We start from the raw sequence: 17,758 nt of genomic DNA on the forward strand, positions 1-17,758 counted from the left end.
CAGGTGGAGTAACATGTAGTTTGTTACTTCTTCTCATAAACGTAGGCTGAAAATTGTAATGGAAGAAAAATTCAAAGAAAACAGCAAATTATGCAAATCTAATATTTCAGGTAAAGCTTCCTGTAAAGCAGATTTTAATAATTTCAAGGGAAAATTTGTTCAGGGGCCGGGTATCGATCCCGGGACCTCTGGTTGAACGTACCAGCGCTCTGCCAACTGAGCTACCCGGGAACTCCACCCGACACCGTCTCAACTTTTCCCTTTATATCCACACAACTCGCGTGGGCTGACGAAACGCCAGAGATCCACATCGAGTGCACACAAACATCGAGTGCTTTACAGGAAGCTTTACCTGAAAGACTAGATTTGCATAATATATAAGTCACTGTGTACGTTAACAGAAAACCACAATTTCAAGTCACACAGAGTTTTGTGTGCACTCGATGTGGATCTCTGGCGTTTCGTCAGCCCACGCGAGTTGTGTGGATATAAAGGGAAAACTTGAGACGGTGTCGGGTGGAGTTCCCGGGTAGCTCAGTTGGCAGAGCGCTGGTACGTTCAACCAGAGGTCCCGGGATCGATACCCGGCCCCGGAACAATTTTTCCCTTGAAATTATTCAAAACAGCAAATTATTAAAAATGATAAATGAATTGTGCAAAACTGGCAAAATTGCTAAATTACGTGAAAATACAAAAATACTTTAAAATTCACAGTAGCAAATTCTTATAATGTAGGCCTACATAATAATTTAGCTCTGTTCTTAAAATATCACATAAATCAGGGTTGGGCACCAAGAGCGGATTCTACTCTGTTACGGGGAGCCATATGATTTCTCTTCAACCCCTTCCTTCCCCGCCGAACACCGCGCAGCGTTGATCCCGTAACGGATGAATATTAAACGTCCCAGTTTAGAGTTTGGAATCGCTCCCGGTGCCAGCCCTGACACTAATGAATATTTCCTCCAAGTCTGGATCGTCTATTCCTTCCAGTTTACTAAATTTTAAATGACCTGATTAGCCTATCATAACTGAATATCATGTTCCTTTAAAATAACTCAGGTGATGTGACATAATTATTATTACAGCTGACACCTGTTCCTTTCAATTATCTCAGGTGATAACTTGATTATTATAACTGATATCATGCTCCTTTAAAATAACTCAGGTGATGTGACATAATTATTATTACAGCTGACACCTGTACCTTTCAATTATCTCAGGTGATAACTTCATTATTATAACAGATATCATGTTCCTTTAAAATAACTCAGGTGATATGACATAATTATTATTATAACTGACATCTGTTCCTTTCAATTAATTCAGATGATAACTTCATTATTATAACTGATATCATGCTCCTTTAAAATAACTCAGGTGATATGACATAATTATTATTATAACTGACATCTGTTCCTTTCCATTAATTCAGATGATAACTTCATTATTATAACTGATATCATGCTCCTTTAAAATAACTCAGGTGATATGACATAATTATTATTATAACTGACATCTGTTCCTTTCCATTAATTCAGATGATAACTTCATTATTATAACTGATATCATGCTCCTTTAAAATAACTCAGGTGATATGACATAATTATTATTATAACTGACATCTGTTCCTTTCAATTAATTCAGATGATAACTTCATTATTATAACTGATATCATGCTCCTTTAAAATAACTCAGGTGATATGACATAATTATTATTATAACTGACATCTGTTCCTTTCAATTAATTCAGATGATAACTTCATTATTATAACAGATATCATGTTCCTTTAAAATAACTCAGGTGATATGACATAATTATTATTATAACTGACATCTGTTCCTTTCCATTAATTCAGATGATAACTTCATTATTATAACTGATATCATGCTCCTTTAAAATAACTCAGGTGATATGACATAATTATTATTATAACTGACATCTGTTCCTTTCCATTAATTCAGATGATAACTTGATTATTATAACAGATATCATGCTCCTTTAAAATAACTCAGGTGATATGACATAATTATTATTATAACTGACATCTGTTCCTTTCAATTAATTCAGATGATAACTTGATTATTATAACAGATATCATGTTCCTTTAAAATAACTCAGGTGATATGACATAATTATTATTATAACTGACATCTGTTCCTTTCCATTAATTCAGATGATAACTTGATTATTATAACAGATATCATGCTCCTTTAAAATAACTCAGGTGATATGACATAATTATTATTATAACTGACATCTGTTCCTTTCAATTAATTCAGATGATAACTTGATTATTATAACAGATATCATGCTCCTTTAAAATAACTCAGGTGATATGACATAATTATTATTATAACTGACATCTATTCCTTTCAATTAATTCAGATGATAACTTGATTATTATAACAGATATCATGCTCCTTTAAAATAACTCAGGTGATATGACATAATTATTATTATAACTGACATATGTTCCTTTCCATTAATTCAGATGATAACTTCATTATTATAACAGATATCATGCTCCTTTAAAATAACTCAGGTGATATGACATAATTTTTATTATAACTGACATCTGTTCCTTTCAATTAATTCAGATGATAACTTGATTATTATAACTGATATCATGCTCCTTTAAAATAACTCAGGTGATATGACATAATTATTATTATAACTGACATCTGTTCCTTTCAATTAATTCAGATGATAACTTGATTATTATAACACATATCATGCTCCTTCAAAATAACTCAGGTGATATGACATAATTATTATTATAACTGACATCCGTTCCTTTCAATTAATTCAGATGATAACTTCATTATTATAACAGATATCATGCTCCTTTAAAATAACTCAGGTGATATGACATAATTATTATTATAACTGACATCTGTTCCTTTCCATTAATTCAGATGATAACTTCATTATTATAACTGATATCATGCTCCTTTAAAATAACTCAGGTGATATGACATAATTATTATTATAACTGACATCTGTTCCTTTCAATTAATTCAGATGATAACTTGATTATTATAACAGATATCATGCTCCTTCAAAATAACTCAGGTGATATGACATAATTATTATTATAACTGACATCTGTTCCTTTCAATTAATTCAGATGATAACTTCATTATTATAACAGATATCATGTTCCTTTAAAATAACTCAGGTGATATGACATAATTATTATTATAACTGACATCTGTTCCTTTCCATTAATTCAGATGATAACTTCATTATTATAACAGATATCATGCTCCTTTAAAATAACTCAGGTGATATGACATAATTATTATTATAACTGACATCTGTTCCTTTCAATTAATTCAGATGATAACTTCATTATTATAACAGATATCATGTTCCTTTAAAATAACTCAGGTGATATGACATAATTATTATTATAACTGACACCTGTTCCTTTCAATTAATTCAGATGATAACTTCATTATTATAACAGATATCATGTTCCTTTAAAATAACTCAGGTGATATGACATAATTATTATTATAACTGACATCTGTTCCTTTCCATTAATTCAGATGATAACTTGATTATTATAACAGATATCATGCTCCTTTAAAATAACTCAGGTGATATGACATAATTATTATTATAACTGACATCTGTTCCTTTCCATTAATTCAGATGATAACTTGATTATTATAACAGATATCATGCTCCTTCAAAATAACTCAGGTGATATGACATAATTATTATTATAACTGACATCTGTTCCTTTCAATTAATTCAGATGATAACTTCATTATTATAACAGATATCATGTTCCTTTAAAATAACTCAGGTGATATGACATAATTATTATTATAACTGACATCTGTTCCTTTCCATTAATTCAGATGATAACTTCATTATTATAACTGATATCATGCTCCTTTAAAATAACTCAGGTGATATGACATAATTATTATTATAACTGACATCTGTTCCTTTCAATTAATTCAGATGATAACTTCATTATTATAACAGATATCATGTTCCTTTCAAGTAACTCAGGTGATATGACATTATTATTATTATTATTATTATTATTATTATTATAAATGACACCTGCTCCTTTAAATTAACTCAGGTGATAACTGGATTATTATGACTGATATCATGCTCCTTTCAATTAACTCAGGAGATATGACATTTATCATTATAACTGACACCTGTTCCTTTCAATTAACTCAGGTGATAACTTGATTATTGTAACTGATATCATGCTCCTTTCAAGTGACTCAGGTGATATGACAATTATTATTATTATTATTATTATTATTATTATTATTATTATTGTTATTATTATAAATGACACCTGTTCCTTTAAATTAACTCAGGTGATAACTGGATTATTATGACTGATATCATGCTCCTTTCAAGTAACTCAGGAGATATGACATTTATTATTATAGCTGACACCTGTTCCTTTCAATTAACTCAGGTGATAACTTGATTATTGTAACTGATATCATGCTCCTTTCAAGTGACTGAGGTGATATGACATAATAATAATAATAATAATAATAATAATAATAATAATAATAATAATAATAATAATAACTATAACTGATTAATTAATTCAGGTGATAACTTGATTATTATGACTGATATCATGTTCCTTTCAAGTAACACAGGTTACAGCTTGATTATTATAAGTTGTTATAACTGATATCATCGTTCTTTCAAATAACTTAGTTGACGACTGGTGTTTTTTAATTCGAATAATATAGTAACAAAAATGGCTTCAATATCTTTTCACGCCCTCTCTTACTTGTGGAGTATAGACGTTGATGAATAAGCAATCTTCCTGTCCGGAAACGTCCTTCGCTCCTACAATTACGTCCCTGTGCACACAACTCGGAGGGGGTTTCGTGGCGTCCAAAACTCCATCCCATTTCTCGGGCGGCTGGGGACTCTGAAACAATAATATAAATCATCTCAAATTTGTGTATTCTTTCTTCACTATTAATTCCTAAAATAAGCGATTGCATGTAATTTTATGGACAGTGTGAGTTCCAGAACCGACAGAAGAAGATGAGATATGCAGAGTGGAAGGTAACCACTGCATCAAAATGAAACTGATAACAGATCTTGACGAGACATTTGAACAATCTAAATAAGTTTTTTTTTTTTTTTTTTTTTAACAGGAAATCGTTATGTTTCTGTGAAGCATTTGGTAACATCACGGCTACTGCAATAACTCTATTAAGTACGGCCTGCATTGTGGCGGGCAGAGTATTTTAATAAATATACAATGAAATGTACATTTATATAATAATCTGCTAATACTTCCGCTACCTCCACATCCATTTTAAACCATTTACGTATAACCGAAACCGATAGTAGCAATAATTGAATATTTGGAGATTGGCGGTATTTCGCGGAGAATTATGGGATGTCATATCCGTCGCACTGATTTCAAGCATATTTGCTTGATTTCTCCTTCCTCTCTTTTTATCTTCTCACTAAATCACTTCACGTATCGCAGCAGCTTGTTACATTAAATGTTTGTTTACCTCAATATTTTTCTTATCTGGAATTCAATATATAGTAACTGTCCTTGCGTAAGATCCTAGTGTTATCGTGTTAGAAATAGCGCTGACGAGGCATGAGTCGACACATCTTTATCACAGACCTAATAAAAATGCAAAGAAATTTTTAAAGTCAAACTTTACACTTCGCATTTAACTTCCTACAACATTTTGCTTCAAATTGATGCAGACTGAAAAATTATCCCACTGTTGTCGCTGTTGTGGATGACAGAGCACAGGGAAGCTGTGCAACATTGTAACTGCTAATACTGTATTTACCGCTTGATAAGCGAAGCAACAAAAATTGCATAATCTTACACTAGCGGCAGATATCTCTCTGTTGTTTGATGTAATTAATTCAATTTTTACTCAATGAAATACAGATCAACTATTGACCAGATATTTTGTATTCCACAGATAATGGAGAAAAAACGGGAGTATAAGGGTACAGTGCATCAGTTATTCATAGATTTCAAAAAGGCATATGACTCGGTTAAGAGAGAAGTTTTATATGATATTCTTATTGAATTTGGTATTCCCAAGAAACTAGTTCGATTAATTCAAATGTGTCCCAGTGAAACGTACAGCAGAGTTCGTATAGGTCAGTTTCTGTCAGATGCGTTTCCAATTCACTGTGGGCTAAAGCAAGGAGATGCACTATCACCTTTACTTTTTAACTTCGCTCTAGAATATGCCATTAGGAAAGTTCAGGATAACAGAGAGGGTTTGGAATTGAACGGGTTACATCAGCTGCTTGTCTATGCGGATGACGTGAATACGTTAGGATAAAATCTACAAACTATTAGGGAAAACGCGGGAATTTTACTTGAAGTAAGTAAAGAGATACGTTTGGAAGTAAATCCCGAAAAGACAAAGTATATGATTATGTCTCGTGACGAGAATATTGTACGAAATGGAAATATAAAAATTGGAAATTTATCTTTTGAAGAGGTGGAGAAGTTCATATAAGCTTATCTGGGAGCAACAGTAACAAATGTAAATGACACCTGGGAGGAAATTAAACGGAGAATAAATAAGATAAATGCGTGTAATTATTCGGTTGAGAAGCTTTGGTCATCTAATCTGCTGTCAAAAAATCTGAAAGCTAGAATTTATAAAACAGTTATATTACCGGTTGTTCTGTATAGTTGTGAAATTTGGACTCTCACTTTGAGAGAGGAACAGAGATTAAAGGTGTTTGAGAATAAGTTTCTTAGGAAAATATTTGGGGCTAAGAGGGATGAAGTTACAGGAGAATGGAGAAAGTTACACAACACAGAACTGCACGCATTGTATTCTTCACCTGACATAATTAGGAACATTAAATCCAGACGTTTGAGATGGGCAGGGCATGTAGCACGTATGGGCGAATCCAGAAATGCATATAGAGTGTTAGTTGGGAGGCCGGAGGGAAAAAGACTTTTAGGGAGGCCGAGAGGTAAAAAAAAGATGGGAAGATAATATTAACATGGATTTGAGGGAGGTGGGTTATGAAGATAGAGAATGGATTAATCTTGCTCAGGATAGGGACCAATGGCGGGCTTATGTGAGGGCGGCAATGAACCTCCAGGTTCTTTAAAAGCCAATAAGTAAGTAAGAAATATAAGTAGAAAATATTGTATATTAATTTCTTGTTTAATAATTGTCTGATACATTTTTGGTCACCTAACCTAAAATATCGGTAATGCAAGAATGGGTACGAACAGAAAAAAATCGGAAAAACAGTCGCAAGTTCTATTCGTGAATACGTCGCTGATAGCTTTGCTGTTAAGGTAAATGTCAGCTGTTGACAACGCCTTTTAAATTGTGTTTTCTTTCTGTAAACGGCTCAAGGCGAACTTATTTTTACGGTCCTCATAATTGCGGTCGAATGGTCAGAATTTGTATCAGTACTTCTTTTGGCATTATTAATATGGTGAAAGAATAAAATTAACTTTTTTTATTTGTTCCCTTAAGAATGTTTGCTGAGCTCCCAATCGTTTCGTTGCAAAAAGGAGACAGCTCCTGGAGCTACAAGGACATCATTTTATTTTTACTTCAATTTTTATTGTACCTGAGTTTTTTAATGTACTCCACTCTCACCTCTTCTACTAAAGAAGTTCGACCGTCCTCCACACAGATCCAAGACCGCATATACAATCATAGTAGCCTTACGGTCATAGTAAACAGTATGTTCCAAAAATATGTTTCGCGTTTTCCAGCGACGAAAGAGCTTTGAATATTGCATCATTTTTCATTTGCCTATGTCGCATCCCGGTTTCCCCCACCTACTTCTATTCGCCTCTCTGTAAATGCTAGTGGCTGGGTTGTCTTAGTTCTTTTCTGAGAACATTAATTTCTGTTAGGAATTGGACGTCTACGCTATATTATACCCATACAATTGTTTAAAATAACTTAAATAAAAGGGCCTCGTTAAGTAATTAACTATCACGTGATTTCCTCCCTTTCTACGACCATGCGATATAACCACTTGGAAGGACAGTAGATAGCATGTCTGAGTAATTTTATCTTTTCGGATCGGGCAGAAGTGAAGATTGAATTTACAGTACGTAAGTCTCTTTTATAGAGTAGGTACAGAATTATTTCAACATGAGTTACTGATACGAAATACGAACCTGGTAATTGGAATTACGTACAATAGTCTATAGTGCGATAATATGCACATTAGTACTGAAGCCTATATCGAAATGAACGGACACCATTTTCAAAAATGTATTTAAATATCCATATTATGATTATTTTTCAATTTAACTTCATTCTCTATATTGTACGCTAATGTGCTGTAGACAGTATAATATACACTGCATAATGAATACGTCCACATGGACAGCTCAGTTCGTGAGTAAAAACACTCATTGTTAATACTGTACTGAATTTTGATTAAACAAAAACCTAACGAAAATTATCAAACTCAAAATCGCGATATTTCCTAGTTTACGTAAATGGATGAACTACTTTTCTTCCCTCCTATACCTGGTAAAGTGATTTGTTTGTATATTACGCCAGTATCATCGAACTCCAGTCGTGGAAGGGGTAGCAAACGGTGTTTCCGGTTTTTAATCGTTCATCCTAAGGTATAGCCAGGTTAGTATTAGAAATGTTAGTAAAAATAAAGTGATGTCCCTGTGTATACAGAGTACACCGTAAGTAGTGTCATTAATTTCAGGGGTTATTCTTTGAGATATTCCAAACAAAAATGTTTAATACAATTTTGCTCGTTTTTGCTTTTTTATAAAAAAGAAATATTTTATATGAAATATATTATAGCGTATTTTGGGGAAAACCATTGATTTAATTTCCAATATACTCAGTCAATTTAAGAGAGCAGTGTACTATGATAATAAATTATTGAAATAATTTTAGTTTTATCCTTAAGTACAGCTTACAGCGGTAAAATTTTGGAAATATTCAACATTTCTTTCCTCCATTACTGAACCTTGTACAATAATGAAAATTAGCATGTGTAAAACACTGTCTTTCTGCTATATGAAAAAAAGTACGATTAAAAAAAAAATTATTTACTTTTTTTTTTTTTTTTTTTTTTTTTTTTTTTTTTTTTTTTTTTTTTTTTTTTTTCAGTTTACTTGCAGTGATGAAGCGTTTCCCACATAACTAAAGAACTATCCAACATTCTGTGATGAAATTTTTTTGTGTATTTATGCATGTCATATCTACAATATAATGCAAGATCACTTCTCTACCTTTGATAGATTGTCTGATAAAAAATTAATTAATTTAAAAAATGGTCAACCATCAGTATTTCCTTCTAACACAAAATAATAAAAAAATAAAAATATTTAATAAGGAATGTAGTTGAAAGAGCATGATATCGTAAACATGAGTTTCAGCAATAAAATAAAAGAGAGAGAACGTGAAAAAGTTAAGATGTTTATGAGTTATGAGGGAGACGCTTCATCACTGCACAGTAAATTGCCATCATTTTGAATTTGGAAAAAAGAAATATAAATATTTTTTTAATCATAATTTTTTTTTATCATATAGCAGAAGGACAGTGTTTTATACATACCAATTTTCATTATTGTACAAGATACAGTAATGGAGAAAAACATGTTTAATATTTCCAAAAATGTTACTACTGTAAGCTATACGTAACCCCTTAAATTTACAGAAATTTGATCCAAACAAATGTAACTTTTCATTCTGAAAAAGAAATTTACAATGTTATTTTTGTTCGGATCCGATTTATGCACATTTAAAGGACAAAATTGATATATTTTCAATAATTTATTATCATAATACACTGCTTTCTTAAAATGACTGAGCATATTGGGAATTAAATCACTGGCTTTCCCAAAACATGCTATATAATTATTCATATAAAACAGTTTTTATCTTGAAAAGAAAGCAGGAAGGAGTAAAATTGTATTAAAGTTTTTTGTTCGAAATATCTCAAAGAATATCTCCCTGAAATTAATTAGACCTACATTACTTACCGTTCAACCTGTATATATGTATCTGCTTTTTTTATTTAGTTATTTAACGACGCTGTATCAACTACTAGGCTATTTAGCGTCGATGAGATTGGTGATATCGAGATGAGGCCGAGGACTCGCCATAGATTACCTTGCATTCACATTAAGGTCAGGGAAACCCTCGGAAAAAACCCAACCAGGTAATCAGCCCAAGCGGGGATCGAACTCGCGCCCGAACGCAACTTCAGATCGGCAGACAAGCGCCTTAACCGACTGAGCCACGCCTGTGGCTTATACCTGCTATGTCTTGTGTTGTAGTTCATGATACTGACATAGTAATTTTGTGTTCAGTGCAAAACTTGGTTAATTATATCTAATTTCATTGCAAAAAAAAGGGGGCAGTTCCATTATTTGTTTATATTTTACCCCCAAATTGCTGATTGTAATAAATGAGTGAGTGATAAAATGAAATTCCTAGGTACCTAGGGATTACTCTGAAGAAGAAAAGAAGCGCATTTAAAACTTGAATTTTTTAGAATGTATTTTGTAGTTTTCCACAACTTTGCAAAAGTTTTTAACACTGTTAAAAACAAATAAATAAGAGTCCAGCAGAAGAATGTCTGCTGTCTACGTACCCGGAATCTCAAGTCTCCGACTGGAGGCTTGGCGAACGGAATTCCTTCGAAGGAAGCGAACTGGCGTCCCTTTCGAGAAGTAAGGTGTCGTCCTATTAGCGCCCCCTGCTTGACAGTGACCCGCAGGTCGTCCTCTGCATGGACGAGGGCAAGGAGCGAGAGTAGCAGCAGGCACCCTAACATCCTTTCACTTCAGCGTGCTCTGAACGAATGCCTACCCCATTCAGATAATATGTTATCACTTACACTGTATCAAGTGTAACATCCTAATTGTACACACTTGAGCCAAGTAACGTGGCACATTGATAGTAACTATCTCGTATTAGCACCAATTTTCCTGTGGCTATGGTAACGTTCCAAACCTGATTACGAGTAAAGCGAAAAGAAATACATCGTACTCATTTCTAGCGGAAGAATTGAAGTAGTGCCTCTTGCAGTAAAGACCGAATAAGAATTACAGATTATTATATAATATTAAGATATTGAAAGAAAATTAAAACTTTTTCAAAATAAAGTTGGCACTGTACTGCTTTCTCGTTTGTATGTAACAACAAAGTAATAATTCTAAACTTGTATTTACTTTTTCACTATATTGCTATTTGTTGTACAAGGTCCAGTTCTAATATATTTTGAAGGACATACGTATTTCCAGGAACAAAGATAAAGAAATGGCTGTTTTAATACGCTATCCGTCTGACAGTCTGTCAGTTTGTCATGTACAGCAATTGGTCTTGAACGCCGCTATGTTTAGTATCTACTGTATAAATGAATTCGTTCTGTTTTAACGCACATAATATACAATTTTCTTTACTACCACATGACGCGGTTACATTTGGAGATGTTATAAAATCGCGATTCCTTCGAAATTGACAGTAAAATTATTTCCTGGACTTCTATCCTTACGTAAGATAGAGTTTATCTCAGAGTTCCTAAGGTTCTGGTAGCTTAAATACAGTTTAAAATAATCCAAAATCTACATCAACACATAAACAAAATACACCCAAAGCTACACTACACATTAGAAATTGAAAACAACAAATCCATAAATTTTCTAGACCTCACAATAACAAAAGTAGACAACAAACACACATTCAAAGTATACAGAAAACCCACAACAACAACAACACACATACACAACACATCCAACCACCCCACACAACACAAACAAGCTGCATTCCGAACAATGGTACACAGACTACTCAACATACCAATGAACCAACAGGATTACAACGAAGAACTAAACACAATCAAATACATAGCACAAGAAAACGGATACAACCCCAACATAATAGACAACATAATACGGAAGACAAAACAAAACCACAAAAAACAGAAGAATACAACACAAACACAAGAACACAAAAAATACATCACACTAACATACGAAAATAAAAAAAAAACACATAAAATTGCAACCTCATTCAAGAAATTAAACTACAACATCGCATACAGGACAAATAACACTTTACAAAAACATCTCAACACACAAACAACACGAACAAACAAATACAACCACACAGGCGTATACAAACTCAAATGTAACACCTGCAACAACTTCTACATAGGACAGACAGGCAGATCATTTCAAACACGTTACAAAGAACACATCACAGCCATATAACAAAATTACAAAACACTTCCACATATGCAGAACACATCACAAATGCCAACCACACCTACAAAGACATCAACACAGACATGGAAATACTGCACATCCAACCAAAAAGCCAGAACTCAAAACACTAGAACAATATGAAATATACAGACACACGAAAACACACCCCAACGATATTCTCAACACACAACTCAATTTCAAAACACATAAGATACACTCTTTGACTCTACACTACGAACGCACCCACACAAGAAACAAAAGGCGCCAAGACCAACAACGATCAGTTCCGAAGATGACCGAAAATAGGTCGAAACATGTTAAAATTTAACACTAGACAGTTCTTATCATACATATTCCGAAAAATAATAAATTAAGAATATAGTTATCCGCCGCTGTGGAGTAACGGTCAGCGTGTCTGGCCGTGAAACGAGCGGCCCCAGGTTCGAATTCTCGTTGGGACAAGTTATCTGATTGGGGTTTTTTCTGGGGTTTTCCCTCAACCAATTGAAGCAGAATTACTGGGTAACTTTCAGCGTTGGACCTCGGACTCATTTCGTCATCATTAATTCACATAGAAACATAAATTACAAAATAGTGTATACACTCTACTAAAATGTTTATTGTATGTACAATTATTCACCTCTCATTTCTGCTAAAACAGGTGACCAAGGGAGCGGCGACAAAAAACTCGAAAGACAAAGAACGCTGGTGACGGAAAAGTCATGGTAACCAGAAAACCGGGTGACTAAAAAGCAGTGATGAGGTGGTATAATCAAATACCTTACTATAATAATACCGGACAGCTAGCAGTTTTACGTGCGAACGACGATGGTGCTGCTACCTACCTGCCGGGATGGAGATACTCGCGAAACATGCTGTAATCAACTGCAATGTATATTGTTGCTGGGCTAGTTAATTTGTTAATAGTTTTATGAATTAGTACTAGTGTTAAAATGTCAGGGTGTATATGTGCTGTTTATAATTGTGACAATTGCAGCATTACAAATTGCTCCAAATCGTACTTTCGATTTCCGACAGTTCATAAAACGTGTCAACAACATTCTTTAGTAGGCATAAATCCTTCGTCTTTGTGTTGATAGAAAAATACAAATTAGTTTTTTTATTTAGACCTAATAAATAAATAGAAGTTAAAATGTATTGGATTTTAAGGTTTTATCAAATTAAGTTTTATTGTTGTCCACATGCCTTTACTAATTATTACAAGCATCAGATTACTATCAATTTTATCTTTGCAGTTGTCAGCAATGCATACATAAAACATTACTGTAAACTCATTCCTAATATCAGATTGATTTTATCTCGGTAAACCAAAGAAAAAATATATAACAATTATTAAGCACACAGAGAAATAATTTATTATAGTCTCCTTTAAGCCACGATACGCGGTCGAACATCTGAACCAGCGTCGTGGTATTGCCACTGAAGATGGAGGAGCATTCCTCCGAAACATGTCTGGTTTTTAACTGATTATATTAATTTTAATTTAATTATCAAAAAGTGTTCATACAACTGTAATAAATTATTTCTCTGTATGCTTAATATCTCATTTATGAACACTGTTGAATTTGACCTCACTTGTGTAAATTCAATTATGTAACAATTAATTATGGAAATTAATATGAAGTGTGCAATATTTCTCATAATATGCAGCTTTGATACAAGATAATAATTTTACATTAAATATTATGCAACATTCTTAAGTGTTTCATATATAATTCCACATTAGTAACTCACGTTTTAAACATCAGTCCGAATCTCGCTATGTTAATATTTGTATATGTGGACGTAATTCCATCCCTCTGCGCTAGATGTCAGGTCCGCGATTTTTCGCACTCACGTCAATGCTGCTAGTATACAGCTGTCCGGTATTATTATAGTAAGGTATTTGGTATAATACTCTTTCACAAATTTTTGAACCACTTAAAAAACACCTCCCACCATAAAGATGAGATATGGTAAATAAGTAAATAAAAAGATATTATTATTGTTAATACTTACTTACTTACTAGCTTTTAAGGAACCCGGAGGTTCATTGCCGCCCTCACATAAGCCCGCCATTGGTCCCTATCCTGAGCAAGATTAATCCAGTCTCTACCATCATATCCCACCTCCCTCAAATACATTTTAATATTATCTTCCCAGCTACGTCTCGGCTTCCCCAAAGGTCTTTTTCCCTCCGGCCTCCCAGCTAACACTCTATATGCATTTCTGGATTCGCCCATACGTGCTACATGCCCTGCCCATCTCAAACGTCTGGATTTAATGTTCCTAATTATGTCAGGTGAAGAATACAATGCGTGCAGCTCTGCGTTGTGTAAATTTCTCCATTCTCCTGTAACTTCATCCCTCTTAGCCCCAAATATTTTCCTAAGAACCTTATTCTCAAACACCCTTAATCTCTGTTCCTCTTTCAAAGTGAGAGTCCAAGTTTCACAACCATACAGAACAACCGGTAATATAACTGTTTTATAAATTCTAACTTTCAGATTTTTTGACAGAAGACTAGATGACAAAAGCTTCTGAACCGAATAATAACAGGCATTTCCCATATTTATTCTATGTTTAATTTCCTCCCGAGTGTCATTTATATTTGTTACTATTGCTCCAAGATATTTGAATTTTTCCACCCCTTCGAAAGATAAATCTCCAATTTTTATAGTTCCATTTCGTACAATATTCTGGTCACGAGACATAATCATATACTTTGTCTTTTCGGGATTTACTTCCAACCCTATCGCTTTACTTGCTTCAACTGGAATTTCCGCGTTTTCCCTAATCGTTTGTGGATTTTCCCCTAGCATATTCACGTCATCCGCATAGACAAGCAGCTGAATTATTGTTAATACTATATTTATTATTATTATTATTATTATTATTATTATTATTATTATTATTATTATTATAAACTCTCAGAAGAAGCAATTTAATTTCTCTTTCCTCTTCGCAATTTCTTCAGAAAATAGCTGTGTCATTGTTAAATTTAACCTGAAAGAGATTAGTGAGGGAATTTTCGTAATATTTGTTAACGTTCCGTATACCTACTCTACATATTATTTAGAGATAATTATGAGCCGCTGATTTACTTAATTTGCTTACGTTGCACCACGATGTCTCCGGCTGACATTTTAACACTCATAATAGCTTTATGTATTATGTAACTTTAAAGATTTCTAGGCTGTACGTCACGCTTCATTCTACTCTGCAGGGACTGAAATAGCTGTCATTAGAAAACAATTCCTTTTCCTCTTCCTGATCACTTTCAGCATCATTCTTTCTTCATCCACTCTTTCCAACACAGCTTCATTTCTTATTCTGTCTGTCCAGTTTACACTTTCCATTCTTCTCCACTTCCACATTTAAAATGCTTCTATTCGCTTCTCTTCATTTCGTCGTAATGTCCATATTTCTGTCCCATACAATGCCATACTCCATACAAAGCACTTCACTAGTCTCTTCCTTAGTTCTTTTTCCAGAGGTCCGCAGAAGATGCTCCTTTTTCTATTAAAAGCTTCCTTTGCCATTGCTATCCTCCTTTTGATTTCCTGGCAGCAGCTCATGTTACTGCTTATAGTACACCCCAAGTATTTGAAGCCGTCAAATTATCATGCCTTGTTTGCGGTTTTTCTTTGGAAAGATAAATGCGGTAGCTTCCCGTTGCTTTCCGCACACCACTCTCTCGTTCACATCTTAAAAGATCCCAGGGGGGCCCAGCGTGGAGGTGAGGAGAGTGGATTTGACTAATTAGGCCAGAGATGGGCATCGTGCCTCACTTGAGAATTTGTGCCTCACTGACCTTCACAGAGCTTATCGCTCTGAGTGACATCATCTTCACCGTCCCCGTTCCTCCCTCACGTATCTCCTAGGCGTGGGCAGGTTCTATATCAGTTTCATAAGCAATATCAGTGGTGGCATAATAGCATTATCAAAGCAGTGTGTACGCTTTAGAAAACGATTATTTCAAGAGAAATGGGAGGAAGAGTTTTTTTGCTGTATAGAAGGGGAGAACATACGATGTATGTTATGCTCGAAAATCCTATTAGGCATTAATAAATTTAATATACAACGACATTACGCCTTATGTCATAAAGAACATGCTGAATTACAAGGTAAGACAAATTAAATGTTATTTTTCGTACTATTCCGAAGAAAATTTATGATCTTAACATTTGCACAGTATATTAAAATACGACATTATACCTTAAACACGCTGAATTAAAAGGTAGCCTACGAGGAATTAAATGTTGTTTGTACGTATTATTTCCAAAAGAAATTTATAAAAAAAAATATATCAATTGTGCGTAGAAAACTAAATATGATTTTCTGAAATTATTTTAGGTCGAGAACGTGCAAATCTATTAAGTAATCTTAATAAATGCCAGAATATTCAAGAAAATAAACGTAGACAACGTGATGGAATATTATTGGCTAGTTACACAATTTTTCGCCTGTGATTGAAATCAATTCAGCTACGGAGAAACGGTAAAGAGGTTTATGATTAAAGCTGCCGAATTAATTTACCAAATTGAATCAAAGCTTTCGGGTCTCTCACGTTAACCAAGCGCTTTCCTAATAATTCGCCACTGACCGCCTTAGCGATTTCGATAAGGTGACGCAGGTCACAGCAGTTTATATTTCCCATCCTACTCTGCAGTCTCCTCTCCTAGTAAACAAACTATTTCAAATCGAGTGCCTCACGTAACCGAAAATTGTGCCCATGTATGAATTAGGCCCTCCGGACTTCACCGAAATTCACCGCAAGGGTTAAATATCAGTTCTATCAGGGTTTTTGACCCCATCAGAGACCGCGAAATCCCAATTAGCTTTTATTATTATTATTATTATTATTATTATTATTATTATTATTATTATTATTATTATTAGGTAGATCATGTGCAGATGGATATTTTACACTGAAGCTTTTGATCGTAAAACATAGAGAATTTAATATTGAAACCCACCTGGCATTTATTGATATGAAGAAAGCCTTCGACAGAGCACATAGAAACAAATTATTGAATATTTTAGCACATGATGGTATTCCAAATCAATTAATAAGAGCTATTTACAATATTTATAATAATAATAATCATATACAGGTTAGGATTGAAAACAAATATTCAGAATGGAAACGAATAAATCAAGGAGTGAGACAGGGTTGTAGTTTATCTCCTCTATCAGGGGCGGCTTTCGAAGGGGGGGGGGCTGCGGAGCTGCAGCACCCCCAGACATTTGTGGCTCTTGTCTCGTTTTATGTTGTGAAATACATTTATTATACAGTTTCTATTTAGCGGCTCGAATTGTTTTTTTAAATTTCGCTCTCATTGACATGCACGCAATCGTTAGTGAAGTCACTTCCTCCCCTGGTGCTGCCAGAGCGAAGACAAACACAAGGACAGATTGGTGAAGCCACTTCCTCCCCTGGAGCTGCCAGTCTCGTCTCGGATGCTTTGCGCGTTACTTTTACTCCTCCCCCTGCTGCCCCTCGCCATGAATCCAGAGTTTCCAAG

At 34.0% G+C, this 17,758-nt stretch overlaps 1 protein-coding gene across 2 annotated transcripts in view; it reads right to left on the reverse strand.

Moving 5' to 3' along the window:
• The window catches only part of LOC138709497 (esterase FE4-like), a 52,182-nt gene that overhangs the window by 24,169 nt on the left and 10,255 nt on the right, over positions 1-17,758 (reverse strand). Inside the window, exons 1-2 of one of the 2 annotated variants that reach the window (XM_069840304.1) lie at positions 10,616-10,847; positions 4,788-4,931 (exon numbers count right to left, since the gene is read on the reverse strand). In XM_069840304.1, coding sequence (XP_069696405.1) covers positions 4,788-4,931; positions 10,616-10,798 — 327 coding nt within the window. In that variant the 5' untranslated portion in view covers positions 10,799-10,847. Of the gene's footprint in view, positions 1-4,787; positions 4,932-10,615; positions 10,848-17,758 lie in introns of those variants that run through there. The other variant, XM_069840305.1, reaches the window with a different exon arrangement.

This window comes from Periplaneta americana, chromosome 11, assembly GCF_040183065.1.
Source record: "Periplaneta americana isolate PAMFEO1 chromosome 11, P.americana_PAMFEO1_priV1, whole genome shotgun sequence".
Lineage (NCBI taxonomy): Eukaryota > Metazoa > Arthropoda > Insecta > Blattodea > Blattidae > Periplaneta > Periplaneta americana.